The following is a 22,804-nucleotide window of genomic DNA, read 5'->3' on the forward strand; positions in this document are numbered from 1 at the left end:
TAAACACAGTTTGAAATACATTTAAAATCTTTAAAAGGAGAAATTATGTGGCATCCATAAATTATATCAAAATAAATAAAAATTTTTTAGTTTGAGCTAAAAATAGACTTGGGTTAGAAATTAAATGAATTTAATGTAATTTACATTTGTCGGAGAATATGCAATGTTCCACAACTGCCTGTAGATTGAATCGAATCAATTAAATTTGATATGCAAATGAGAAAGAGTATATCTAAATGAGGAGTGAACCCATTTGGCCCTTAACGCACACCTACTTTAATTTATTGCCATAGAATCACCGCCGTAGATATGTATGCAGTTGATTGTGCATACCAAAAAGGCGAATGCCAAGTGAGGACCATCTGGGATGAATCTGATATACTGCTATTCCATTCACTCACTAGCTCACTTACTCACTCATTCCATTTATTAATCGTTGGCGTTGGAGTTCGCATTGGCTTTGCCACGCAAATTGATTTGATGCGTTGTCAATTAAAATGTGCAATTAATTTCATTTGGTTTGCCTTGCATTATCGAGAATGCAATTTGAAGCGCACAAAAGCAGAGGCATCAACATTATAAATGAATGTATATATATACAAGATATACACCTACTGATGTTTTACGTAGTAACTGACAGCCGCTGCTAATGAGCTCAGTTAGCCAATTGAGTTTGTGGCCATGAAAGTTTCAATATGGTTGAGTGTGTGTGTGTATGTGCGAGTGTGTGTGGGTGAGTGTGGTTGAGAGTACGTGTGCAAATTAAGCCGTCTATGATATCGGGTATACGCAATTAGTTAGTCAAACGTTGATTGTCATACATAGCAGAACATTTCAGAACATTTAAATGAAGCCATATTACAAATGTATTAGGCAATATTTTTGCAATTAACTAAAAACCTCTTTAAAATGCAATAAAGTAGTACTATATATAAAGCATTCTTATGACCTAAAAAAAATTGAAACGTTTTCCTTACCACACCTATACATAAGCTTAAAAATTATCATAATTATGATGTTAATATTGACGGATAATAAAAACCTCTAGGATTAAGGATAAAGCGATTTCAAGGGAGCAACAGATTAAAGTCAATTAGATAAACCTCAATGGGCAAAAATTTATAAAGTTTTCGTTGCAAAATATCAAATTTTTTCTTGTATGTATGTCCTCTCCCCCACTTTGGCTTTATTTTAGCAAATTAGTTCAAGGATTAGTGAAATAAAACTAACGTGCCACGGATTTTCGTAGCCTCTTTGTTAACTCTCTACACAGAGAGACGAGTGAAACATTCAAAACCAGTAGAAGGGCTGTAGGTGCAGCCAATGCAGAGAGAGAAACATGGGCAAGGAGAGACGAAGAAGAAGCATGTCACAATTTCCAATTAGCTACTCATTGAGATAAATTTCTTATGCAAATGATGACAAGGCCAAGTTGAAATACAGTGAAGCATTTGGCTAAGGCGCTGATGTGGCATCGGCACATCCCGTGCGCAACTGGGAGTTGGGGACCCGAAAAACATTGCCAGCCTGGCAACGGACAGGCGAAGTGAGTGACATTGAATGACTTGCGTTAGGTGAGGATGAGGATGATGACAAAGATGCCGCCGTTGCTCCCGTTGCTGTTGGCTCACTCTCCCTAATTGGCTGCTGACATTTGCCAGAGCAGCAGTAACAACAACAGCAACAGAAAGAATAAGCACTGAAAGCAGAGCAAATTTGACATAATTAAAATACTGACGACTGGCAGCAAAACATTTTCCAAATGAAATGCGAGACGATGATGGAGGTGGCTTAGATAGAAATAGAAACGGTGGAAAAACAACATTTCTCTTCCACGGTCTTTGTATCTTCCCCTTTTTTCCCTCTGTTATTTGTGCTAATTTTCTTTAAGTGATTAACTCAGGGCGCTAATTCCAAGAATCAACTGCTCCACATTCAACATTCTTACTTATTTTTCAAGTATGGATATAAAAGGGTACCGTTAGGAGTTCATTGAACGGACTGAAAACTGTACATATAAATATATCTCACCTAAGCTAGCCAGCTCGAGGGCATTGGCTTGGCACAAAAGCTGCTAATTGATAGATCATGACTCTTATCAAATTAAAATGGTATCAATGAACGTGTTGGTCATGGCCAATGTATGGAGTGTTTGCTTTCAAAACTGGTATTAAAGTATTTTTTTTTTAGAAAATATCTAAAGCTAAATGTTCATTTAGAACAACATAATACTAAGAAGAAATTGGGTCAAGGGTTAAAATCAATACTCGACAGTTACTACTTGTTTACTACAAGCCAGAAATATATTTCTAAGTAATTAAAATAAGTAAAATAAAATAAATTTTAAGAAATCAATGGGTATCCTTTTATTCAACATCTTATCGTAATATTTTAATCATATTTCCAGCTTTTTGCAAAATATTTTGTAAAAACAAAAACCTATTCTTCCTCTTCTTATTTTTATTTGTGGTTTTTAACTTTGCGACATATTTACTTTGCAAAACTTTGCTTTGCTCACTTACCCAAAGAACAGGGGACTCACTATATACAAAATTTGGTTATACGCTATGTTGGTCACTCCTGGCACTTGAGCACAAATTGCGCTTATTAAAGTTTGACTGGTACTTTTTTTTTCCTTATTTTGCAAAGAGATAGAATGGGTGAAAATGACTGCTGGTTGAAGAAAAGTTTTTGCGGAAACAAAAATTAAACGTTGCTTTTGTGTGCGCCATGATAATTGGGAACAATAGAAGTCGACGACGACGGCGACAACGGCGTCAACGAAGAAGGCAGAGAAAATAAAAAGGGAGAGATAGAGAAGAAATGGAGAATAGATTGGGTGGGAAGAGTACATGTTAATGCTTCCGCATTTGTGTTCAGCTGCAACATTGCACCAATATACATACAACTACAGAATGTGTCTACATGTCTGTATGTGTACTTCTGTACCTATGTATGTGTTTGTGTGTCCTTGTACACATGTAGAAGTTTGTTTGCCAAGCGACATTCACGCCTCGCTGCTCTTTTTACATGCTCTGCATGTTGCCTGCGGGCATTAAGTGTGATTTTATGCGATTTGTAGCAGGCAAACACCCGCCTTACCCCTGCCACAAAACCAACTACACCTACTTCCTCAATGCTAGAAAGAAAAAACCACAGCAGCAGCTACGGCGGCAACGGCAGCCTTCCTCTGTCTCTGCTAATTTACATTTGACAAATGTTTTGCATGGTACAAAATTTTTCGCCACTGCTGCGACAACTACGACGACTGCGTCTGCTGTTCGTTAGCCATTCCCCACCTTGTCCCTGTACACCATTCTGCCCCATAATCACCCATCTACTGTAACTCCTGCATTTGTTTTCATTTGCTTTTTCTATGTTGACATTGTTTACAGTTCAACTTGGTTAAAAAATTAGTAAAAATTGCAAAAAGCACACACAAAAGAGAAACCCACAAAAACAAAATAAAAATTTACATTTTAGCACATTTCGATGTTTATCTTCATGCAACACCACACCCCTGCGATAGTTGCCATTACGATTTGCTTTTGTCTATATATCGGTACATATCGGTAAAAGCCAGTGACAAATTCAAAGCCTAGAAGGCTTCCATAAGTTGATATATTTGTATGTTAGATGTCCGGCTTTTTTTAATTTTGTAAAATTAATTTTTATGTATGTATATAATTCGATTAATTATATAATTTAGTCAGAAAAATATATTAATAGGGAGACCCTTTTTGCTTTCTAAGCTTTTTGAATCTCGGCAACAATTTGTTTTATTCTGCTGTAGGTTTTCTTCCCTAAATTAAAAAATTTCAAGAGGATGCTTTTTTATTATATAAGAGGAGATGCTTTTTTATTATATTCCAAATGTCCAACTTATTAATTTTATTGGAATTCAAAGGCCATTTAGGAGAAGTTGGCGATATCCTCAAAAACACAATATGAGATGGTTTTACAAATAGATTACAAATTGAAATTAAAAGCTTTGCTTAAACTGAATTCTACCAAATACTCTCCTGTCAAAAAATGGTACTAAAAGAACCTTATGTGACAATTTCTTTTACAAACTAGTAGTAAAACAATTTGCCAGCCGACTTGAAGAGCACTTGCAATGGCAAAATGCAACTTTAGAAATTTACAGATCACTTAGCCAGCATGAAGTCAGAAGTTGTCTTTCTATATATTCTACTTGGTCTTGGAAAACTTTGCATTTCCACTAGCCTGAAACGGTCGAAACGAGTTGCCCTCTTTGATGGTCAAGGCGTCAATAAAGTAACCAAAAGAAAATCCATTATTAAATGGTCTCAATAAAATGTTTTTTGTTACTTTATTAGTTTGTCATGGGTTTCGCCTATCCCGTGCCACAGGAAGATAAGCAGCAGTCATTTTGGGCTTTTGTAAATTACCAACATCAATATCAACCAGCAAACGCACCAATTTGGTGGTGGAGTTTTTGGAATACTTCAACTTTCGTATCCACAGCTAGAGAATGGCAAAATAGTCTGTATACAGATGAGTCGCGTTCTTGGATCTATGATGTCATTGAAACGGGCCTAGAACAGTGAGTTTTTAATAAAGGAACTAAACTCATTTTAAAAAATATTCTATATTGTAGATTGAATTTAGGTGGAGATAGTAAAACTTGTCTATTAAGAGGCATCTGTGAGATAAGCCAATTACCTTTCCAAAATGATGACATATTCACCGAAATATTTAATGCTGTGTTGATGTAAGTTAACAACCACTTTAAAAAGTTATTAGTCACTTTATGAGTTCCAATTAGACCCACTCTAGATAATGTGGCCGATAGATATCTACATGCTCGAAATGCTGGACGAGCTGGAGCGGATTGCATTAGGACGTTTAACCAATGCGATTTAAAAACTTGGCACTGGCTTTCCAAAGTTGTCAAAATGACAAATTAACAATTAATTTTTACATATTATAATCATTAAATATTAAATAAAGGATAATAATAATGAAGAAATGGTTTCTTTATGCCTAGGTAAGAGCCATATTATCAGCTTGTTTTTATATATTTCCCTCAAAGATTGAACCTTGTTGACACCTGCCTACATATGTTTACATATACTCACTTCATATTTATGTAAATATTGTATTTACAGTGTAATTGTTTATATGGTTTATTACACGTATCTGGAAGGGCTTATTGGTTGGTCAGGTAAAATAAATATTTTACCATCTCTCTTATTGGAAATGATGTGTCTTGTTGCATTGACCCACCATGCCTGTAGGCCATTTTACTGATCATTCCAATTCCATGCTGTTGGGGCACATTTAGCACGTTTTAAAGACCTCTTTAATTGACACCAAAAACGAAACGAAACGAATTAAAACGAGTTAACGACACTCAATAGAGTGCTAATTGTACAATTAAACATAGCGTCGGTGCGTCGGTTAGGTCAGGTGGCCAGACAGTCTGGCCGGAGGCTCCGTTTCGGATTCGGATTTGGTGCTGGCCATCGTCAGTGGAATTCAGTTTACCTCTGACAGTTAATGGCATCAACATATCGTTAAAAGAAAAATTAAGAGAAAACCCAAACTAAAATTTGCCATACGCCGAATCCATTGTCCGTGCATCCGAAACGGTGGATACTCGCTTTCTCTTTCTCTCTCTCTCTCTCTCTATCATACACCCAATGTCGTCTCAGTCTAATGGTAATTATCTGCTTCATAAATTTGTGTTCAATTGCGCTCGAGGCATTGGGAGAGTGGACGCGTTTTAATTGTGATGGCCCGTCATGTCGTTGGGAGGTGAAAGGGACATGCGAATGGGATGGGTCCACGATGATAGTGGGCTAAATTTTTACTTGTCGAATTCTGTTATTGTGGCAAATTGCAATAATTTAACGCATGATTGGCAATGTTGGCAATTGGAAGCTTTTAGTGCTAAAAGTGTATGAAAATTTCCCTTTTTGACAATCAACTCAGAAATGTGAAATTTAAATTACTTAATTACACTAGTGAGCAAGAAATATGAAAATATAACTGACTAAACTATATTAATTACAAATCAGACTCGCTTTTAATTTAAATAAAGTTTTAGTGATAGCAATTTTCCCAAATTTCTAGAATATGACCGTTTTAATGACCAAATAATCTAACCACATTTTTTTCTTCCTTTTATATAACAGATTTTAAAAGTAAACAGGACTATTGAATTTTTGTTTACCAGTAAAAATTCATTAATGTAAACGAAAAGGTAAACCCATAAAAATGGCAAAAGCAATCAAAGTAATTGGCTGTGGAACGGCCACAGTCATTTGTATGCTACTTTTGCTATTGGTCCTCTGTCTGGAAAACAACAAGCAAGAATTCACCGAACCACCAACATACTTGGACCCCAAGTCTAGGGCAAATGAGTCAATGTTGTCAATGCGTCATCAGCTTCTTCAACTGCATCGCCAGAAACGATATCTTCTCTTCCCCGAGGGCACCTCATTCCAATTGGTGTTTGACTTAATTATAGGCATTGTAGACTATGAGAATTATGCCATTCTAGGCGTAACATGTGCAGTGGCCTGGGAGCTACCCAGCAAACCGCCCAGCGAGTTGATTGAAAACGTGCTTACTCGCATCACAGACGGCACCATAGGCACTGTACGTCGCAATGGCAGTGTCGGCCAGACAGAGGAGCAGTCGGTAGATGAGGTGGAGGAGAGCATCAATCGAATGTCAGCGAATCGGCAGTCCTTGCACGCACAGCCCACATCACCACCATCACCATTGACATATACCACCAATGACCATAGCAGCTACTACTACACGAATGTGGAGCGCAATTCCGCATCTTCTCCATATGCAAATGCAAATGCAAATGGACAGCAGCAGCGACAGGCGGCAATATCTGCTAATTGGCATGCACGGCAGTCGATGGCAAAGTGGCGGCAGGCTGAGAATCCTTCATCTTTACCTCCAACTCCGAGCCCATTACGTTCCCAGTGGTCGAAGGACAATTGGTGGGAGCGCAACAAGGTACGGGTAAGGCAAAATTGGCTGGAAAATCAACGTACATGGAGCACTTATGAGCATCCAACATGGCGGTAAGTAAATACTTAGCATAAAACAAAATGTTGAAAACAAAACGAAATAACATATGAGATATATACTAATGCTACAGTTTCTATAAATCGTTTCTAACTAGCGATATTCTTTACAATTTTAGCTATAATTATACACCAAGACTCCGTCCCCGCCCATTGCTGCAGAAGCCACCTAAACATCATATTTATCCCGTTTTTGGCAGAAGACGACGCCGACGTCGACGTAGTCTGACATTGACAGAGGGACAGAATATGGATCCTGCCTTTGAACGTCTTCACTTGCATGAACATCTTAAGTCGCGTGAATTGCTATTTGGCAAAATCGAACGTTTGTATAAAATGTGCGTATACGTAATATATGTATCTATAAAATACTCAACCATAATTATTATTCAACCGACTACTCTAAATCACTAGGCGACAGCTCAATGGCACTGCCTGTGTGCTACGTGCCCTATGCGAATCCTCTCAACGACATCGCCAAGTTAGAACTAAAAGGATGGCTAAAACGCCGCAAGGATTCATAATGGAACTGCTGTCGGCTATCTTTCAGCTGCCACATATAGATGATGTAAATGAAGTGAATGGGACATTGGAACACTTTATCTCACCGCATTACCTGGAGGCCCACCAGCAGCAGGGCAGTTGTCGTAATGCCTATGGTGATTGTAATAATACTTTTTGGTTGGATTAAAAGGGGAATTCGAAATATAAACTGATTTATTTTTGAATGGTGTACTTAAAAACCACAAGAATTTGGTTGTGTAACAAGCTAGAAAACTGTTGACATTTCTCAACGATTTAGTTAACTTATTTAAGCAATTGGCTGTTAAAAGCATTCCTCCTTAAGGTTTTAAGTTTATCCTCAATTGAATTTGTTGGCTAGCGATCATGTTACTCCAACTCTGGTTTAATCTTTGTCTTTGAGATTCAGGAGATATCTAAAGAGAGAAGAACTGAGTAGAAAAAAAAAATAAAACAAGGGGTCTTCAGAGTGGAAAAAGTTGCTTGGCATGAAAAAGTAATTTGAACCTTTAAATAGACCAATGAGCGAAGCGCACAAAACAAAAGTCGAAAAGTGTGAAAACTAATGAAAGGCAAAGACAAGATGAGACGAAAGTGGTGGGTATGATGGGATGAGTATGGGATGCTCGCAAGAAGCACCAAGAGGAAGAAAGAAAGTTTCGTTCACAATTAACAAGCCAAGAAGCTAGCAAGCCGGAGAGAAGCATGAAACTTTTTCTGACAACACTGACAGTTGGCGTATGGACCAGTCGTGGACCGCAAGTTAAGGAAATGTGCGTCAATGGCAGCAGCAGCAACAGCAGCGGTAGGAAGAAGGCAAGATTTCCAGCGAATTCTCCAGTCAAGAACTATTTTTCGCCTGTGGTGGTGGTGGTGGTTCTGTTGGTGTTAACGTTCTTGTTGCCGCCAAGCTTCAGTTATGGCAATGATTTCAAAGCGGGCCTAGAGCTGCCTCAAGTCGAGCAGCCATCATCTGCATTCCCCTCATCAACATCATTATTGCCCCTCGACCAACTCATCGAAGCAAAGCTGAATGAGTCGAAGTCGTTGTCAACCGGCAGTCAAGCGAAAGAGCTGTTGTCGAGGAAACGACGTTATTTGGTATTTCCGGAGGGCAGTTCCTTTCAGATGGGTAAGTTGATGTCCTTGTCGTCCTCTTCAATGGTGTGCTATGCTAAATTACATGCCTCACTTCTTGCCACACCCACACACACATACAGTTTACGATGAAATCGTTGGAGTTGTTGACCACACAAACTATTTGATTTTGGGAATCACAGTGGCTTTGGCTTGGGAGTTGCCCAGCAAGCCACCTAGTGAAGAGCTAGATGATCTCTTGACCAAGCTGGAAGATGGCACCATCGATATTAGTCGTAATGATACAATTTCAAACATAACCTATGTGGATGAGACGACTTCAGTGAGAGCAACGACACCCAACTATATCAATTTAAATAGCAAGAAACCGATTAGAAATTCCTACTACAGCTCTTCGCCCATTCTCTTCCGTACACCGATGCATCCAGCATATTCATATAAAGATAGCTATTACAGTCGCCCTATAGGTGGCAGACGTAAGGATAATCACTTCTACTACCACAACAGCCCGTTCTATAGTCCTAGAAATCCATTCATCAAATGGTCAAAACCGCAATCATTTAATCAAAATGCAGGCTCTCGCTATCCTTACTGGGCCCTGCCATCTAAATGGAATCCATATCAACGTCTAAGCCAAAGACGTCAAGACTCAGGACTAACAAGCAGACCAACAACTAGTAAACCCAAACGTGTACCACCTCAGGCAGCTCGTCATCATCGTATATATCCGGTGTTTGGCAAGCGTAGCATTCCGGATAATCCACATCAACGTCATCGCCGAAGTGGTGTCACCATGTCCAAGCCTGACCATAGGGATGATGATATTAACAAGTTGGAACGTTTGCAAATCAAACACCATCGCAGTACTCGTCAAGCATTATATGAACGCATTAAAAAATATTTGGACAAGTGAGTAGTGAAATAATTTAGACAAATGTCTTTTAATCTTATTTATTTGTTTAAGGCGTGGCAGCCATGGCCAACATTGTGTTCTGCGGGCTCTCTGTGAGACAGGTCAAAAATCCCATGAACAAGAGCCTGGTTCTTTTGCTGGAGAACTAATGCGTGCCATCTTTACCTTGCCAGAAGCTCTGGAGAATGAGCCCGTAGCCTATCAAGATACACACTATGATAAAGCCCATGCCCATACAGGTGATTGTGCGAAACTCTATCCAGAGTGCAAACAATCCATGTGGGAAGCCCAATTCATACAATAAATAACGAAGCAAATTATTTCTAATGTAGTTTACTTTCATTCATTGCCACTTGCCTGACAAAAACCAGGCTAAAATGTTAAATTTACACTGTTCCCGAAACTGAAGATCACAATTTTCGGGACTCATGCGCATGGTTGTGCTATAATCATCATCCACGCCAGAAATGGTTGGCAATCTAGTGAAAATTAATAAATAATTAGAAAATATTTTTTGCTTAGCACAAGAAAACTCACGTAAAAATAAGCCGAACAATATCCTGAATCATGGAATATCCTTGGGGTAATAGCATGCGTTTGCTATCGCAAATGGCCCGCATAACACATGCTTTGGTACTCATACCAAAACTACAAAGAAAGCAAATCTCTTCGATTATCAAATGCCTGGGAGAGGTTAGTTATTTATGGCATACAGTTTGCTAAATCCTTCAAATTGTTCAAACAATTGTCGACGGTCCCGATGTCCATGATAATGGGGTGAGTCAGCAACTTCTTCAAGATCTGGGTAACTAATATGCTCATAGGTTACCATATCCGGATCATAAGGAGTATTCTCTGCGGATCTATACCATCTCCTATTCCATTTGGGCGATTCTGTGGTCCACTTACTCCACTTTCCGGGCTGCGTATGCTTCTCGTACTTCTGTACAGGTGGCGTCCAATTCTCATAGCGTTGGCCGTACTTGGCCCATTGGGCCCACTTTTCCGGCTTCACATAACTCGGTGCCGCTGGCCTTAAATCAATCCGCTGATTCAATCTGAGAGGCTTCGGTTTCTTTAACGGTGTGGCCTTGAACCGCCAATTTGTTCCTGGTATCCACACATAGGTTGGCTCTGTTGTGGTCTTTGGTTTTGGTGTCGTTGTTGTCCGTGGACGAAAACGTTTTGGATAAACATCCTCACGACTTGAGGGCACAGGATAATAGCAAGCCTCTTCAATGTTCATGGCCACACCAGATGGATACTTTGCTAATAAACCCTTACTGAAAGATCCAGTGAATTTCAAATTGGACCCTTTGGGAAAGAGTACAAATCGCTTTGGGCGCGAAAAAACACGCTCAACTACATGATTCAGTTCTGTTCGATTCTTTTTGGCCAAAACACAAAAGACCACAAATTCAAAGATGACAATCAAGAAGACCTCACAACGCATGACTGAAGCAAACTGATTGAGATACAGCAATGAAGACAACTAGCTAACTTCAACTGATATGATACCAAGGTGTCAATTATTGTTCAAATATGCACTGAATTTACATACATTATTGTGTATTTGAGTAATTGATCAGATGAATGTTATATGTAAAGAAGTTCAGAAAATATTCTGTTCAATACTCAGTTGGTAACTGGTACTAAAAATTAAAAGAGAGTAAGTAGCTCTGGACTAAAAAACTAAACTAAACTATCTTTAAAGTATAATAATTCATCTTTAATTACAACGTTTTGCCGCTCAAAAGCCAAATTAATAGATTCATATTACATTTACTTTTCAGTTGCCTAGAACATTCATTAGCATCCTTGCTCATCACCTCTGAATAAACATCTTCCAATCCATCTATGCGAGGCATTCTGTAAATAAAGTAAATAGACTTTTACTTTAGTCATTTAAAATCCATAAGGATAACTCACGTGAAAACTATCCCTAGCATATCGTGTAACATAGAGTATCCTGGCGGTAATAATAAACGTTTACTATCGCACATTGTACGCAATATGCATGACTTGATATCAAAGCCAACCCTAGAAAATTTAAAGAGAACTCTTTTTAAATAAATATTTATATATCTTATTTTGACATACATACAATGAGCTGAGTTGACTAAAGCGTTCAAATAATTGCCGACGATCACGATGACCTGGATAATGACGATGATTTTCGTATTGCTTCCAATTCGGTGTTGACGTTATCAATTTGGACCACTTTGTTTTGGGTTGCCATTCTGTTTCATATTTCTTCCAATCTTTATTCCACTTTAGAGCTTCTGTTGTCCATTTAGACCAGTTCGTCTTGTCTTGCCATTTAGTGTCGTATTTATTCCATTTTTGCCATTTATATGGATTGCCATATTTGCCATGATCCCAGCGATGCGTGGGTCTGTTTCTCCATTTGGGTTTGGGCAATGTTTTGGCCTTGAAATTCCAATCTGTTCCAGGTATATAGACAATTGAATCTGGCAATATTTCTGGGGTCTTAGTTGTTGTTTTTGGCAAATAACGCTTCGGATAGATATCATTTATAGTGCCCGGTACAGGAAAATAGACAGCCTCCTCTAATACAAATGAAACACCTGAAGGATAGGCAGCAAGTAATCCCGTGGCAAGGGAACATGTGAACTTTAAAAACGATCCTGGCGGAAATAAAAGAGCTCTTCGTTTGCGCGTAAAAATTCTAGGTACTATGGATTTCAATTGTGATTGCTGATTAGATTTTAACGAACACCCTGTGGTCGGACCTTGGCCATTGCCCACACATGGACATAGCAAAACGGAAAGTATAAATATCTTGACTGTTAACATCTGCAAGTGCCGGCGACCCAATTCTGTTTGCCATGATGGCAGTTGAGGTGAAATTATTTAAATTATCTGACAATCACCTTTTTTTTCTTGCTTGGCACTGTGTTGACAATGTAAATGAATTGCTTCAATATTTATTTAGAATGAATTGATGTCTTGATTTAACCCAATTGTGCCAACATTTCTGACTTTAGTAACCCATCCAATCAGTTTAAGAGTCTGATTCGGGCATAACAGTTCGATTAGGAAGATGTTTACTAAATGGATTTCAATATCAATAATTTTACTAACAATCTTTTGTCATACTTGTAGATCTTTATTATGGCCAGCTTCGTCTAATTTGGGTGTAAGTAATGCTTCTGAAGGCATCGGAACAATTTTAATTCGGGCTTGTTTTTATTCTTTAGCTGACTTTTTCGGTTTCGGTGCCCGTTTCAGAGTTCTATCCAGAACGTCGTATACTCACAGATTGGTGTTTTGCCGTGTCCTATACGTATCCCAGCAATTTAACATCATTCTATAGTATACCAATCTGGCCTGGATTTGCCAATTATCATGCAAAGCGTGAATTGCCACGTCTAGATCATACTGAAGAAAATTTCTATACCAAATACGGACATGATCTATTAAGTGGATTACATCCCAAAGACTTTTCAGCTGGTCAACTTTACGGCTTTTTGGAGGACACATTGATGGATTATGGCTTTCATGATACCTGTTTGCTGCGCAGTGTTTGCGAATTGGCCCGTCATCCCTTTGATGACAACCATCGGCATATGTTCAGCGATATTATCACATTTGTATTGAGGTGCGTTACTTTACAATTGATTGATTGATTGATAAATTTTACAGTTAAGTTGCGACTTTATTTTTCAGTCCTACACAGCACGAGGGTTTTTTGCCCACTGAGCATGTATACCAAAAGGTCTATGAACAGGCTGAAAGCGATGGCTTTCTGGGCAAAAACTGTCAGCAATTGTATTCAATGTGTCGCCACGATATCTTAACACTAATAAGTAAAGTATTGGTTGACTAAAAAGTGAATAAAACGAAAACAAAAATGGAAACGAAACATGTAAATTGTAAATTCAATGCGTTTCATTAGCAACTAATTATACCAGCAAGTCTAACATCATCTCATGTCATCACATTATTCCTCTTTTGTCACAACAATATGTATCTTCATGAGGTTCACTTCATCTGCGTTCTACTCTGGTCATTCCACTCGATTTCGGCAGAATGGCCTCTATTCTTTCCAGCTTCGTCGGTCTATCAGGTTACCTCATCATTGTCTGTGCCAGTGGTCATACCTGGACGTAAACTCTTTTGGGATTGGGGTCTACAAATGAACTATGCCTTCCCAGCGAAACCTTCTGCATTCTATGCAGCCACCATTTGGCCAGATGAGTTCTCCCGCCGACAACGGCGTCATCTGATCAACGAGACAAGTAAATATACGCCGAGTAGTTCGATTAGTTCATCAACCATGCATCCCAGTGATTTCACCGCAGGTGAATTGTATGAAAATTTAGAGAATATGCTTACACGATACGGTTTCGACGAGTCGTGTCTTTTGCGCAGTGTTTGCGAACTGGCGCGACATCCATTTCACAATTCTGAGGATAATATACTCACAGCTCTATTGACCTTCACATTGACGTAAGTAGAAAAAACACAGAACGTTGACCTATTAAATGATTATGGTACATTTTTTAGCCCTTCTCTACATGAGGCCTTTGCTCCTCATGAGAATTTATATCGGCAAGTCTACGAACAGGCTGAACAACAAGGATTTTTGGACAAGGATTGTGAGCACATTTATTCTGAATGTCAAGTGGATTTTTTAAGCGGCATCAGCAAATTTTTAAATTGACATTGACAACTTTAAAGTGTTCTGAAAATAAAGTATATATAATTAAATTTACACTGCTTGAATTCAATCTTTGAAACCAATGTGAAATATAGGCTGATAAAGCTAAATATTTAAAGTTGTCGAATCTTGAATTCGTATGCAGAAAAAATTATGAACTTAAAAAACTTCAGAAACTTGGCATAATAATAAGTTTTTATTTTTTTATTAATTTTACACCCAATAGCCAAGACAATTAAAATTAACTCAATTAAAACGTGTTTTTATTTACATAACAATTTATTTCATCTAACCAGTCTAGTGATTACACTCAATATATCCAATTCACATTTGGGATATGAATGCTGGCAATCACCGCCAAAAAAGCCAATTTGCTCGGCCCGTTCATATCTATTTCGATAGAGTTTTTCCCTATCACTAAATCCTTCATGTTGTGATGGTCTGAAAATTTATCAATTAGTTATTGTTTAAGTTATGGCAAAATGAACTTACGTCAGCAAGAACACAATTATCTGTGTAATTAGATTATATTTATGACTTTCACTAAATGGATGTAAGGCCAATTCGCAGACACTGCGTAGTAAACAGGACTTATGGAAGCCATAGTCGGGCAATAGACGCTCAATGCCCGCGTACATTTCACCAGCTGTAAAGTCTTGTGGATGGATACCTTCGTTTAGTAGATCATTGTGCAACGGCATCCCATAGTCAAGTTGTCGTTTGTGGCGGCGTGCCAACTCATCTGCCCATATGGTTGCATTATAGAATGATGCTGGATCATAGGGCAAATTGTAGTTCATCTGAAAACCCATGTCGGCGAAAACCTTAGTTCGAACAGGTAAATCCAGTGGCATTGATAGAGATGAGGTTAATTGTAGAACTGTCGAGGATGGAAACAATAATATACCATGCGTGACGCGTATGTGATTGATGCTCGAGATGATTAAGAGGACCAAACTGGTCACAAAGTTTCCGTTGTGATGCTTTATGCGATGCATGGCGATGTGTGTGAAGAAGTGACAGTGGACACTCGCGTCAGAAATCCGGGACTGGGTTTTCATTGTTTATTTGGGTCTTTAATTAAGACAAACTGTTAATAAGCAGAGCATTGACCAAATCTATGCGTGAACACCAATTAGAACCGTAAAAAGACAACAAAAAATTAATAAATATGTCAAAAAGTGGAACGCATGCGCAACGCCAAGTTGCTTTAGAAGCGTGACTGAAAGGAATCTCAATCATCTGGCATACCATAAAAGACGATATGGCTATACTCTACACCATGGAATTGGTAGATTTCAGTAGATTAGAGTATAAAGTCATAGACAGTGCATAGTGGATCCCCTGCTTTGAAGGTGTGAATTTGTTTGGTCAACAATTGTTTCATTGGATTTCTCAGTTCTGTTTGTAAAGCGGCAGATTTGGCCACAGTTTGCCATGTGCACTAAAACAAACAGGTCGGATTATCAGCAGGTTGTTGCCATCATTTTGCTGACCATATGCAGCATTGCTTTGGTGACAGCCCAGCAAACAAACAGCTCCATCTCGAATCCCAGTGCGACTCAAAGACTTAGTCGCCAGAAGCGAGTGGCCATCTTTAATGGCCAGGGTGTAGTCAAGGTAAGGTGTAAGGTTACGTTCAGCCACAAACACATGAGACAACAAGAACAATTCATCGAATTATTTCTTTTTGGAAAAGTGGGTCGCTAGTATAGCTCACCCTGTGAAGCAGGCCGATAAAACACAATCCTTTTGGTGGTTCTACAATGTACAAGGTCAATGGATTCCCACCACAATACCAATTTATTGGTGGAGTTTCTGGAATACGACAGCCTTTGTGTCTACAGCTCGCGAATGGCGCAAGGATATGCAGACAAGTTTGCGAAGTGATGAAACGCGATCTTGGATCTATGATGCCATCGAAACCGGAATGGAACAGTGAGTTCTGAATGAGCAAAAGATTATTTAACCTGAACATTGAATTGTTGTACCTTTACTTTTAGGTTAGATAACGATAATGGAGCAACTTGTCTGCTTAGAGGCATCTGTGAGATAAGCCAAACGCCCTTTGAAAAAGGAAATGTTTTTGCCGAAATACTCAATGCAGTGTTGATGTGAGATTTCTTCGTTATTCTTCATTTACCTCATTCTCATGATCTCTTCATCTAGACCCACTTTGGACAATGTGGCCGAAAAGTATCTTCGTGCTCGAGATGCGGGCAATGGAGGAGCCGATTGTAGAAAAACCTATGGAGATTGTAGTCAAAAGATCTGGAATTGGATCACTAAAGTAACGAGATCACCATTTTGATTATGAGTTCAAGTGAAAACAATACCAAATAAACATTTCTCAGGGCATATAATTTACCAAATAAAAGTCTGAGCATTCTTTTGTTTTTTGTAAGAAAAAAACTTTCGTTCACGTCGGATCAATAAAAAGAACCTTCTTATTGTTACATCCATATATTCCTTTCTCAATATGAGCGTTATGAGAGACAGCTCAAACTTTGATCAAAGCCGCTTTTTGAAATCCATCTTCCTTCGTTTATACTAACTACTTTAGTTTCTTTTGCTCGGCTCGCTTACGGAATTCAACCCACGCCTCACACAACATTGGCTTCCTCCAGCAAATGCATTCACTCAAAGGGGGAGCCTCGGGCTTCAGGCGGCGACATTCGGAAAACGACGGATAGGGAGTCAGCGGTTTCGCACAATGGCTTGGCCCTCTAGATCTGAAACAACTGGGCGGTATGCGCCCCGCCTTGTGGCACTTACGCTTGAATCGTGGACAATCGATAAATGAACGATCCGGGCACGGCTCCGGCTGAGCGCAAGCAGTCTTTGGCTTACCGTGCTTACGACGTCTTAGAGGTGGCTGTTCGGATTTCACGTTGCAGCATATCTTCTTTGGCTTGATCTGAAGTGGAGGACAAGACACCCAGGTCTGCCAGTATCTGCGTGCCGCCTTGTCAGATTCCACGTAATAAATGTCGTCAAAGCGTGGATTGTAAGGACAGTGTGGTTCCTCCTCGTCACAGAAGGGATTCAACCACATCGACTTGAATTGCGCCTTAACCTTGGACGGTTCCGGTTTCTTGCCCATCATCTCTGGCTTCCCACATATGAAGGATACCTTTCCGCAAGTGCTCGGCTCTTTTTTATCGCAACTCGAGGACATGCGAAGGCAGTCGGTAGGGGACGGAAACTTACGAGCTAGGAGATTCCGAAGGGGCGCATGTCGAGCCACACGTAGACTAAGGCAACTCATTGCAACTGTTTGATTTAGATTTAAAGCAAAGGCACTCTTCTAATTGGTATCGAAAACAAACCGAAAGTTTTTTTTTACTTAGCTGTTTTTTTCTTTAGAATTTTGAAAAGCAAGGTTAAAAACAACAGAAAATATATTTATAAGGCGAGAGGGGCGGAACGATCTGATCAGCCGAAAGACCGAATAATACTGAGCAGCATTTCAGGTCTATACCTAACTGATAAAGTTTCCACAACTGACATTAAATTTCATGGCAATCTTGTTTATTCTCTATTTTTTGGACTTTGTGTTAGAAAATCGAGAACTCTATATGGACATGTAACAGCATAAAAACGTTCACAATCCTTAATATCCAAGCGGTGCTTGTACTTGGGATCATCGATTACATTATCGGGTATCCTGCAAGCAATAAATATATAAATGAGAACATTTCTCTTGATATTAGATTGATATTTGGTTTACGTTAATATAATCCGCATTAGATCTTCCATAAGGAGACCATCATCATGTTGCTGATTCACTCGAGCCCTCAACTCACACATGGCTCGTTTAATACAAGATCGTAGGTCTAACTGAAAACTAAAGAAATTATAATGATTAGGCGTTCGAGTATGAGAAAATTTTGTACTATTTTACACATGTCCCATGGCCTCAAATTGATCATAAATATCACGACGTTCTCTATAGTCTCGATTTAGTTTCCAAGTCGGCACATGCAACCAAGAATCATAGACTTCCTCGTCATTGCCACTATTCCAAGTCCTTGAAGGTTTGCCCAAATGCCAAGGAGTTTTATAGAAGTTGTTAGTTGAAATTCTGTTGATCTTATAGCTTGTAGAAGGATTGTTGTCCACATGCCAAGGAGTTTTATAGAAGTTGTTAGTTGAAATTCCGTTTGTCTTATAGCTCGTAGTAGGATTGTAACCATAGTATGAATAATAGGGTCTTCCAGTTTCACTTCCACCTTCCATCCGGTAATCATACCAATCCCAACGTTGTTTTGGTTTCATCGCCAACATTGGCATCTTTGGCATAGGTTTTAAATGCCTATGGAGAATCGTTGGCTCCCATCCATGAATGGAATCGGGCAACGGTACATACATATCAAACTCTAAACTATATTGCAAACCACTTGGGCGTCCACCTAATATTAGTTTTGTAAGAGCAGCCGTTAAAAGTAGAGAAGCTTTATCGGGAAATATAAGACCACGAACACGGCGGGATAAGAATTTCGTTTCACTAACTGTTGAAGATGTTAGATTAGCCAAACTTAAGTAGTTGGCCAATACCAAAACTAACATAGGCCTACACCACCACCTCATGGCAACGAACTTTGATGACAACTGAAAATAAACTGAACTCCAAATAAAATGCCTACATTTGAAAATTAACACTTGCGTACAGATGTGCGCTAATTACAACAAACGTTATCTCACACGCAAATACATATTTAGGTACACATATACAAACTGTTTTTAGTCAAAACAAAAGAGGGCTGTAGACAAATCCCGAGAACTCACCCATTTGAACTTAATATTCAAAAATTCATTAGTCGAGCATATTTATACCTATAAAGACGATAAACTTCATTTTTGTTTTTGTTGCACGTTTTATATATTGAAATCAAATCCCATCAAAAAATGATGCATTGTTGTTTTGGAAGTACTTTTATATTACATTTTCGGGATTAAGATGGGTTAGATGTTTGATTAGGTTTTATTCTGGGATGTGTTTAAGATGGGATAAGACGGATAGTCATTAAGTACATCAAGGATACTAAAAATGGAGCTTACTTTTAACTCATTTTATTGAAAGATAAAACAGTAGAAGATGCTAATTTTCACAATTTTCACATCAAGATAATGTTTATACAAGTCTTAAAATTCCATCAAGTGGGCCAAGACAAAATTCAAGTTTCCACCAAGTTGGCTATGACAAAAATTTGGACTAAGAATTTAGTTAACTTGTGCAAGTAATTTCTATAGATTTATCATAAGTTTTACAAGTTTGGTTCATTTCGGCAGCTCATAGTTTAGTTTTTATAAAAATCAAATAAATTTTTTTCGTGTATTAGTAGTAGTTTATAATACAAATTTATAGCGTTTAAATATGGGGAAAATGCAAGGATCGTCAAAAGTTGTAATTAATCGTTGCATGGAGTTGTTGCATTCTCGGATCGCAGGCGCACAGACACGTCACATCGGAAAACGTATTGTGCCTCAGGCTGTCCATCGTGCCAGTTCGTCCGCCAATCTGCCCAAGGTGCATCTGGACAGGGAACGTGAGAAAACCAAAATCTATCAGATAAACAAGCATCGCTCCATGTGGGACCAGGATGACTCGGTTGAGCGTCGACAGAAAATGGAAGCTAAGTGGCACCAAAGTCGTTTGGATGATATCTTGTATAAAAAACAGGATATAAAACAACGGAACTTTGATTGTACTTGGGTGAATTTTCCGGAAGCCATGGTCGCCAAGCCGAAACGTCAGGTGGTAAACTTTGCCCTGGTTGAAAATCAATTGAAAACTGTCACATGTCGTCGTCGCTCTCGTGAGGAGCGTCCGGAGACCGCCAAGCCATGTGGTGACGAGGCACGTCAGTTCATTAGCCAATGGGACAACAATAATGCCATGGTCAATCGCAATCGTTTTGGCCGTGCCGCGAACAATTGTCCACCACCAATTATGACCCGTAGTGCCGTTGACGTGGGGCGCGATCGTCAGACGCAGTTCTACTACTAAAATGAACGCATCTACCCATCCAGAGTGCCATGTGAAGTTTTCAAAATTATAGCAGTTCTTTTCGAGATCGCTTCGTCTTCCCACCGCATTGGCTGTTAATATTCACAGATAATTAGACTTGCCAAAAGTGGCGAATATTACATAAGATTGACCTTAAATTTCGAGTGTAATGAAAGTCTTAATCAAATACATATTGTATTATATGTCAAATCTAACACAAGTATTACAGATATATTTACTACCCCTTTTGGCAAAATCGTAAAGAAAATTCGAAATTTTATACCAAATTTTATACCAAATTTTATATCAATGCCTCAATTTAGTAATTTTTTGTGCTTAAGTCTTCTGGTAAGATGTTTGGCCACTCGCAAGGGTGGACCATTTAAATTACCAAATATGCCCATTCGAGGACCACGGGATTTTGATTATTGGCGTCGTCTAAGACGGACCGGCAAACAAAAGGAACGTTCACCCAGGTCCATTCAGCACCATCCAAACAGTCGTCGTCCCCAGAAACGGCCGGTCCAAAACAAAAAATGTATCAAGGTATATAAACCTAAACGGGGAGACGATAATGATTGTGATCATTTTACAGATTGAGAAATTTATGCTTTCTTTTACTTTTTTTTGGATAATATTATGGCATAAAGAAAATTAAATATAAAATTACAAGATAATAAATATATATTCTATGATAATCATATATATTATTCCAATGTTTATAAAAATTAAATATGAAGGGATTATATGTTTCACCACAAAATACTCAACGGGTCAGAATATCTACTAAGTTTAACTGGATGCAGTCTCTAAGTTATTTATTCTTAAGAACTATTTTCCAATACAGAAGTCCTTGAACACCACATCTAGTATATCTTCGCAGCTGACATGACCGGTGATGCGTTCTATGCAGCGGACCGATTGACGTAATTTCTGTGCGGCTATTGCCATGTCTGGATAGACATCTGGTTTGTAATCGCTTAAAAATATGTCAATGTGCTCAATGCAGCGCTCCAGTTGCTGGCGATAGCGCATGTGGGTGATGCGTGGATGTTCTGCTCGTGGTGTGCCGCATAGTTGCTGCAATTGTTGCTCCAGAGCTTGAAGAAATCGTTGCAATGCCTCGTTAGTTGGTTGAAGACACGATATTGTCAAAATATTGCTAAGTTTATGGAGATTTTTCAACTCGTCTGTCGTCAGAGTGTCGGTTTTATTAGCCACTAGTTTTAACACATTGCCATTATATAGATCTAGCTGTATATCCAGATCATTCAGGTATTTTTCTATATAGTTAGTTAATGATTTCGATTGGCTACTGTCTAATGTTGCCAATTCTCTAGCATCGGCAACGAGAAGTATCAAATCGGATTGGTTGATCCACTGTTTGGCTCGTTGCATGCCCTCCAGTTCTATGGCATCGCTGGTTTGCCTACGTAGACCAGCTGTATCGGCAAAAACCACCGGATAACCACCAAAATTGTGCATGGTCTCTATTATGTCACGAGTTGTCCCAGCCTGAGGAGTCACAATGGATACAGATCTTTGACAGAGCATATTTAGGAGACTACTTTTGCCTACATTGGGTGCACCCACAATGCAAGTGCGGACACCATCACGCAAAAGTTCACCCTGACGCTGGTCGTTCAAGTGATCCCGTATTTCTGCTTTCACAGTATTTAGTTCACGAGTCAGTTGAAGAATCACTCCGCCTTCGATTTGCTCTTCTTCGGCAAAGTCAATGTATGCCTCCAAATGTGCAGCACAACGAATAAGCCGCTTGCGCCAGCTATCATAGAGACGGGCCAGTGCTCCAGTACTTTGTAGTAGGGCCTAAAATTCTCTTCGTTAAATTGAATAAAATCCAAGAATGTGGTAAGCACTCACCTGCTTTCTTTGGGCTTCAGTTTCAGCATGTATAAGATCAGCCAAGCCCTCAACTTCTGTTAAATCTAGTTTGCCTCCAAAGAAGGCTCGCTTGGTGAATTCGCCCGGTTCCGCCGGCCTTAAGCCATCACACTGACCCAGTGCATCCAACATGGCAGCTATTACAGCTAGAGAACCATGCACTTGAAACTCACAGGAATCCTCTCCAGTGAATGAAGCCGGCCCTGGGAACCAGAGTAATAGACCTCTATCTATCATCTCTTTGCTAACTGGGTGATAGAAGGATTTAAGATAGGCCTGTCTGGGCTTTGGCTCGAATTCAAATCCATTTTGAGTGTTTTTACTTCCACTTGCTATTATGGCTCGCAATGCCTGTTTTGTCCTTGGTCCCGAGAGGCGTATAACGGAAACGCCACACTTTACGTGGCCGGAACTCAGGCTATAGATGGTACAAGCGGAATCGGAACTGGCTTGCCGTTGAAAAATGCGACAAAAACTATTGGATATGTTCCGCAGCAAAGCCATTGCATCTCATCTTCACAAGCGCTATAAATATATCAAGCGCAAATAATCAGCTGGCAGCATTTTATGCCAGTTGTTTGCTAGTGATGGTTGTACAT

At 39.2% G+C, this 22,804-nt stretch overlaps 13 protein-coding genes across 17 annotated transcripts; 7 read left to right on the forward strand and 6 right to left on the reverse strand.

Annotated features, from left to right (window-relative positions):
* The first annotated feature begins 4,161 nt into the window (after nucleotides 1-4,161).
* Nucleotides 4,162-4,931, forward strand: LOC6649459. Its single transcript, XM_002072373.2, has 4 exons — nucleotides 4,162-4,278; nucleotides 4,341-4,567; nucleotides 4,622-4,735; nucleotides 4,790-4,931. Exons 1-4 carry the CDS (start codon nucleotides 4,162-4,164, stop codon nucleotides 4,929-4,931), a joined length of 600 nt encoding a protein of 199 aa, XP_002072409.2.
* Nucleotides 4,932-6,167: 1,236 nt separating this feature from the next.
* LOC6649460 lies at nucleotides 6,168-7,785 on the forward strand. The gene is made up of 3 exons (XM_002072374.3): nucleotides 6,168-7,070; nucleotides 7,193-7,411; nucleotides 7,488-7,785. The coding sequence occupies exons 1-3, from the start codon at nucleotides 6,244-6,246 to the stop codon at nucleotides 7,762-7,764; spliced, it is 1,323 nt and encodes a 440-aa protein (XP_002072410.1). The 5' UTR covers nucleotides 6,168-6,243; the 3' UTR covers nucleotides 7,765-7,785.
* Nucleotides 7,786-8,300: 515 nt separating this feature from the next.
* On the forward strand, nucleotides 8,301-9,910 carry LOC6649461. Its single transcript, XM_002072375.2, has 3 exons — nucleotides 8,301-8,727; nucleotides 8,816-9,602; nucleotides 9,658-9,910. The coding sequence occupies exons 1-3, from the start codon at nucleotides 8,301-8,303 to the stop codon at nucleotides 9,908-9,910; spliced, it is 1,467 nt and encodes a 488-aa protein (XP_002072411.2).
* A 38-nt stretch (nucleotides 9,911-9,948) lies between these two features.
* LOC6649462 lies at nucleotides 9,949-11,066 on the reverse strand. The gene is made up of 3 exons (XM_002072376.2): nucleotides 10,320-11,066; nucleotides 10,144-10,254; nucleotides 9,949-10,085 (listed from the first exon to the last, which is right to left on the reverse strand). Exons 1-3 carry the CDS (start codon nucleotides 11,057-11,059, stop codon nucleotides 9,950-9,952), a joined length of 987 nt encoding a protein of 328 aa, XP_002072412.1. The 5' UTR covers nucleotides 11,060-11,066; the 3' UTR covers nucleotide 9,949.
* A 273-nt stretch (nucleotides 11,067-11,339) lies between these two features.
* LOC6649463 lies at nucleotides 11,340-12,423 on the reverse strand. The gene is made up of 3 exons (XM_002072377.2): nucleotides 11,711-12,423; nucleotides 11,536-11,646; nucleotides 11,340-11,475 (listed from the first exon to the last, which is right to left on the reverse strand). The coding sequence occupies exons 1-3, from the start codon at nucleotides 12,421-12,423 to the stop codon at nucleotides 11,340-11,342; spliced, it is 960 nt and encodes a 319-aa protein (XP_002072413.2).
* A 247-nt stretch (nucleotides 12,424-12,670) lies between these two features.
* LOC26530159 lies at nucleotides 12,671-13,456 on the forward strand. Its single transcript, XM_015177124.1, has 3 exons — nucleotides 12,671-12,766; nucleotides 12,828-13,228; nucleotides 13,297-13,456. Exons 1-3 carry the CDS (start codon nucleotides 12,671-12,673, stop codon nucleotides 13,454-13,456), a joined length of 657 nt encoding a protein of 218 aa, XP_015032610.1.
* Nucleotides 13,457-13,594: 138 nt separating this feature from the next.
* On the forward strand, nucleotides 13,595-14,293 carry LOC6649464. The gene is made up of 2 exons (XM_002072378.2): nucleotides 13,595-14,079; nucleotides 14,137-14,293. Exons 1-2 carry the CDS (start codon nucleotides 13,595-13,597, stop codon nucleotides 14,291-14,293), a joined length of 642 nt encoding a protein of 213 aa, XP_002072414.2.
* Nucleotides 14,294-14,531: 238 nt separating this feature from the next.
* Nucleotides 14,532-16,496, reverse strand: LOC6649431. Of its 5 annotated transcripts, none has more exons than XM_002072379.3 (3): nucleotides 16,434-16,496; nucleotides 14,783-15,408; nucleotides 14,532-14,731 (listed from the first exon to the last, which is right to left on the reverse strand). In XM_002072379.3, exons 2-3 carry the CDS (start codon nucleotides 15,349-15,351, stop codon nucleotides 14,575-14,577), a joined length of 726 nt encoding a protein of 241 aa, XP_002072415.2. In that variant the 5' UTR covers nucleotides 15,352-15,408; nucleotides 16,434-16,496; the 3' UTR covers nucleotides 14,532-14,574. The 5 variants fall into 5 exon arrangements, with proteins under 5 accessions (XP_002072415.2, XP_023035483.1, XP_023035481.1 ...); XM_023179715.2 differs by having other exon boundaries at nucleotides 14,783-15,090; nucleotides 16,434-16,495; XM_023179713.2 differs by having other exon boundaries at nucleotides 14,783-15,170; nucleotides 16,434-16,495.
* On the forward strand, nucleotides 15,555-16,601 carry LOC6649432. The gene is made up of 5 exons (XM_047012222.1): nucleotides 15,555-15,591; nucleotides 15,690-15,910; nucleotides 15,990-16,228; nucleotides 16,294-16,404; nucleotides 16,460-16,601. The coding sequence occupies exons 1-5, from the start codon at nucleotides 15,555-15,557 to the stop codon at nucleotides 16,599-16,601; spliced, it is 750 nt and encodes a 249-aa protein (XP_046868178.1).
* Nucleotides 16,602-16,630: 29 nt separating this feature from the next.
* Nucleotides 16,631-17,739, reverse strand: LOC6649433. Its single transcript, XM_002072381.4, has one exon. The coding sequence runs from the start codon at nucleotides 17,556-17,558 to the stop codon at nucleotides 16,845-16,847; it is 714 nt and encodes a 237-aa protein (XP_002072417.1). The 5' UTR covers nucleotides 17,559-17,739; the 3' UTR covers nucleotides 16,631-16,844.
* Nucleotides 17,740-17,813: 74 nt separating this feature from the next.
* LOC6649434 lies at nucleotides 17,814-18,881 on the reverse strand. The gene is made up of 3 exons (XM_002072382.3): nucleotides 18,195-18,881; nucleotides 18,021-18,137; nucleotides 17,814-17,957 (listed from the first exon to the last, which is right to left on the reverse strand). The coding sequence occupies exons 1-3, from the start codon at nucleotides 18,878-18,880 to the stop codon at nucleotides 17,822-17,824; spliced, it is 939 nt and encodes a 312-aa protein (XP_002072418.3). The 5' UTR covers nucleotide 18,881; the 3' UTR covers nucleotides 17,814-17,821.
* A 795-nt stretch (nucleotides 18,882-19,676) lies between these two features.
* Nucleotides 19,677-20,300, forward strand: LOC26529039. The gene has a single exon (XM_015177093.1). It carries the CDS (start codon nucleotides 19,677-19,679, stop codon nucleotides 20,298-20,300), a length of 624 nt encoding a protein of 207 aa, XP_015032579.1.
* A 685-nt stretch (nucleotides 20,301-20,985) lies between these two features.
* On the reverse strand, nucleotides 20,986-22,777 carry LOC6649435 (tRNA modification GTPase GTPBP3, mitochondrial). The gene is made up of 2 exons (XM_002072383.4): nucleotides 22,185-22,777; nucleotides 20,986-22,130 (listed from the first exon to the last, which is right to left on the reverse strand). Exons 1-2 carry the CDS (start codon nucleotides 22,707-22,709, stop codon nucleotides 21,132-21,134), a joined length of 1,524 nt encoding a protein of 507 aa, XP_002072419.1. The 5' UTR covers nucleotides 22,710-22,777; the 3' UTR covers nucleotides 20,986-21,131.
* Nucleotides 22,778-22,804: the final 27 nt, after the last annotated feature.

The sequence above is a fragment of the Drosophila willistoni genome, chromosome 3R (assembly GCF_018902025.1).
Source record: "Drosophila willistoni isolate 14030-0811.24 chromosome 3R, UCI_dwil_1.1, whole genome shotgun sequence".
NCBI lineage: Eukaryota > Metazoa > Arthropoda > Insecta > Diptera > Drosophilidae > Drosophila > Drosophila willistoni.

What these genes read in the sequence shown, in the direction of transcription:
- LOC6649459 (XM_002072373.2), top strand. Translation starts at nt 4,162, where the DNA reads ATGAAGTCAGAAGTTGTCTTTCTATATATTCTACTTGGTCTTGGAAAA. An exon ending in ATGGTCAAGGCGTCAATAAA is followed by an intron (nt 4,279 to 4,340) that starts GTAACCAAAAGA and finishes TTACTTTATTAG; the next exon opens with TTTGTCATGGGTTTCGCCTA. An exon ending in ATTGAAACGGGCCTAGAACA is followed by an intron (nt 4,568 to 4,621) that starts GTGAGTTTTTAA and finishes TCTATATTGTAG; the next exon opens with ATTGAATTTAGGTGGAGATA.
- LOC6649460 (XM_002072374.3), top strand. Translation starts at nt 6,244, where the DNA reads ATGGCAAAAGCAATCAAAGTAATTGGCTGTGGAACGGCCACAGTCATT. An exon ending in TATGAGCATCCAACATGGCG is followed by an intron (nt 7,071 to 7,192) that starts GTAAGTAAATAC and finishes TTACAATTTTAG; the next exon opens with CTATAATTATACACCAAGAC. An exon ending in ATCGAACGTTTGTATAAAAT is followed by an intron (nt 7,412 to 7,487) that starts GTGCGTATACGT and finishes CTAAATCACTAG; the next exon opens with GCGACAGCTCAATGGCACTG.
- LOC6649461 (XM_002072375.2), top strand. Translation starts at nt 8,301, where the DNA reads ATGAAACTTTTTCTGACAACACTGACAGTTGGCGTATGGACCAGTCGT. An exon ending in GGGCAGTTCCTTTCAGATGG is followed by an intron (nt 8,728 to 8,815) that starts GTAAGTTGATGT and finishes ACACACATACAG; the next exon opens with TTTACGATGAAATCGTTGGA. An exon ending in ATTAAAAAATATTTGGACAA is followed by an intron (nt 9,603 to 9,657) that starts GTGAGTAGTGAA and finishes TATTTGTTTAAG; the next exon opens with GCGTGGCAGCCATGGCCAAC.
- LOC6649462 (XM_002072376.2), bottom strand. Translation starts at nt 11,059, where the DNA reads ATGCGTTGTGAGGTCTTCTTGATTGTCATCTTTGAATTTGTGGTCTTT. An exon ending in TTTGAAGGATTTAGCAAACT is followed by an intron (nt 10,255 to 10,319) that starts GTATGCCATAAA and finishes CTTTCTTTGTAG; the next exon opens with TTTTGGTATGAGTACCAAAG. An exon ending in ATTGTTCGGCTTATTTTTAC is followed by an intron (nt 10,086 to 10,143) that starts GTGAGTTTTCTT and finishes AATTTTCACTAG; the next exon opens with ATTGCCAACCATTTCTGGCG.
- LOC6649463 (XM_002072377.2), bottom strand. Translation starts at nt 12,423, where the DNA reads ATGTTAACAGTCAAGATATTTATACTTTCCGTTTTGCTATGTCCATGT. An exon ending in TTTAGTCAACTCAGCTCATT is followed by an intron (nt 11,647 to 11,710) that starts GTATGTATGTCA and finishes TAAATTTTCTAG; the next exon opens with GGTTGGCTTTGATATCAAGT. An exon ending in ATGCTAGGGATAGTTTTCAC is followed by an intron (nt 11,476 to 11,535) that starts GTGAGTTATCCT and finishes CTTTATTTACAG; the next exon opens with AATGCCTCGCATAGATGGAT.
- LOC26530159 (XM_015177124.1), top strand. Translation starts at nt 12,671, where the DNA reads ATGTTTACTAAATGGATTTCAATATCAATAATTTTACTAACAATCTTT. An exon ending in CAGCTTCGTCTAATTTGGGT is followed by an intron (nt 12,767 to 12,827) that starts GTAAGTAATGCT and finishes TTTATTCTTTAG; the next exon opens with CTGACTTTTTCGGTTTCGGT. An exon ending in ATTATCACATTTGTATTGAG is followed by an intron (nt 13,229 to 13,296) that starts GTGCGTTACTTT and finishes TTTATTTTTCAG; the next exon opens with TCCTACACAGCACGAGGGTT.
- LOC6649464 (XM_002072378.2), top strand. Translation starts at nt 13,595, where the DNA reads ATGTATCTTCATGAGGTTCACTTCATCTGCGTTCTACTCTGGTCATTC. An exon ending in CTATTGACCTTCACATTGAC is followed by an intron (nt 14,080 to 14,136) that starts GTAAGTAGAAAA and finishes TACATTTTTTAG; the next exon opens with CCCTTCTCTACATGAGGCCT.
- LOC6649431 (XM_002072379.3), bottom strand. Translation starts at nt 15,351, where the DNA reads ATGAAAACCCAGTCCCGGATTTCTGACGCGAGTGTCCACTGTCACTTC. An exon ending in ATAATTGTGTTCTTGCTGAC is followed by an intron (nt 14,732 to 14,782) that starts GTAAGTTCATTT and finishes ATAAATTTTCAG; the next exon opens with ACCATCACAACATGAAGGAT.
- LOC6649432 (XM_047012222.1), top strand. Translation starts at nt 15,555, where the DNA reads ATGGCTATACTCTACACCATGGAATTGGTAGATTTCA. An exon ending in CATGGAATTGGTAGATTTCA is followed by an intron (nt 15,592 to 15,689) that starts GTAGATTAGAGT and finishes TGGATTTCTCAG; the next exon opens with TTCTGTTTGTAAAGCGGCAG. An exon ending in ATGGCCAGGGTGTAGTCAAG is followed by an intron (nt 15,911 to 15,989) that starts GTAAGGTGTAAG and finishes TTTTTGGAAAAG; the next exon opens with TGGGTCGCTAGTATAGCTCA.
- LOC6649433 (XM_002072381.4), bottom strand. Translation starts at nt 17,558, where the DNA reads ATGAGTTGCCTTAGTCTACGTGTGGCTCGACATGCGCCCCTTCGGAAT.
- LOC6649434 (XM_002072382.3), bottom strand. Translation starts at nt 18,880, where the DNA reads ATGAGGTGGTGGTGTAGGCCTATGTTAGTTTTGGTATTGGCCAACTAC. An exon ending in TTTGAGGCCATGGGACATGT is followed by an intron (nt 18,138 to 18,194) that starts GTAAAATAGTAC and finishes TAATTTCTTTAG; the next exon opens with TTTTCAGTTAGACCTACGAT. An exon ending in CTAATGCGGATTATATTAAC is followed by an intron (nt 17,958 to 18,020) that starts GTAAACCAAATA and finishes TATTGCTTGCAG; the next exon opens with GATACCCGATAATGTAATCG.
- LOC26529039 (XM_015177093.1), top strand. Translation starts at nt 19,677, where the DNA reads ATGCAAGGATCGTCAAAAGTTGTAATTAATCGTTGCATGGAGTTGTTG.
- LOC6649435 (XM_002072383.4), bottom strand. Translation starts at nt 22,709, where the DNA reads ATGGCTTTGCTGCGGAACATATCCAATAGTTTTTGTCGCATTTTTCAA. An exon ending in CTGAAGCCCAAAGAAAGCAG is followed by an intron (nt 22,131 to 22,184) that starts GTGAGTGCTTAC and finishes AGAGAATTTTAG; the next exon opens with GCCCTACTACAAAGTACTGG.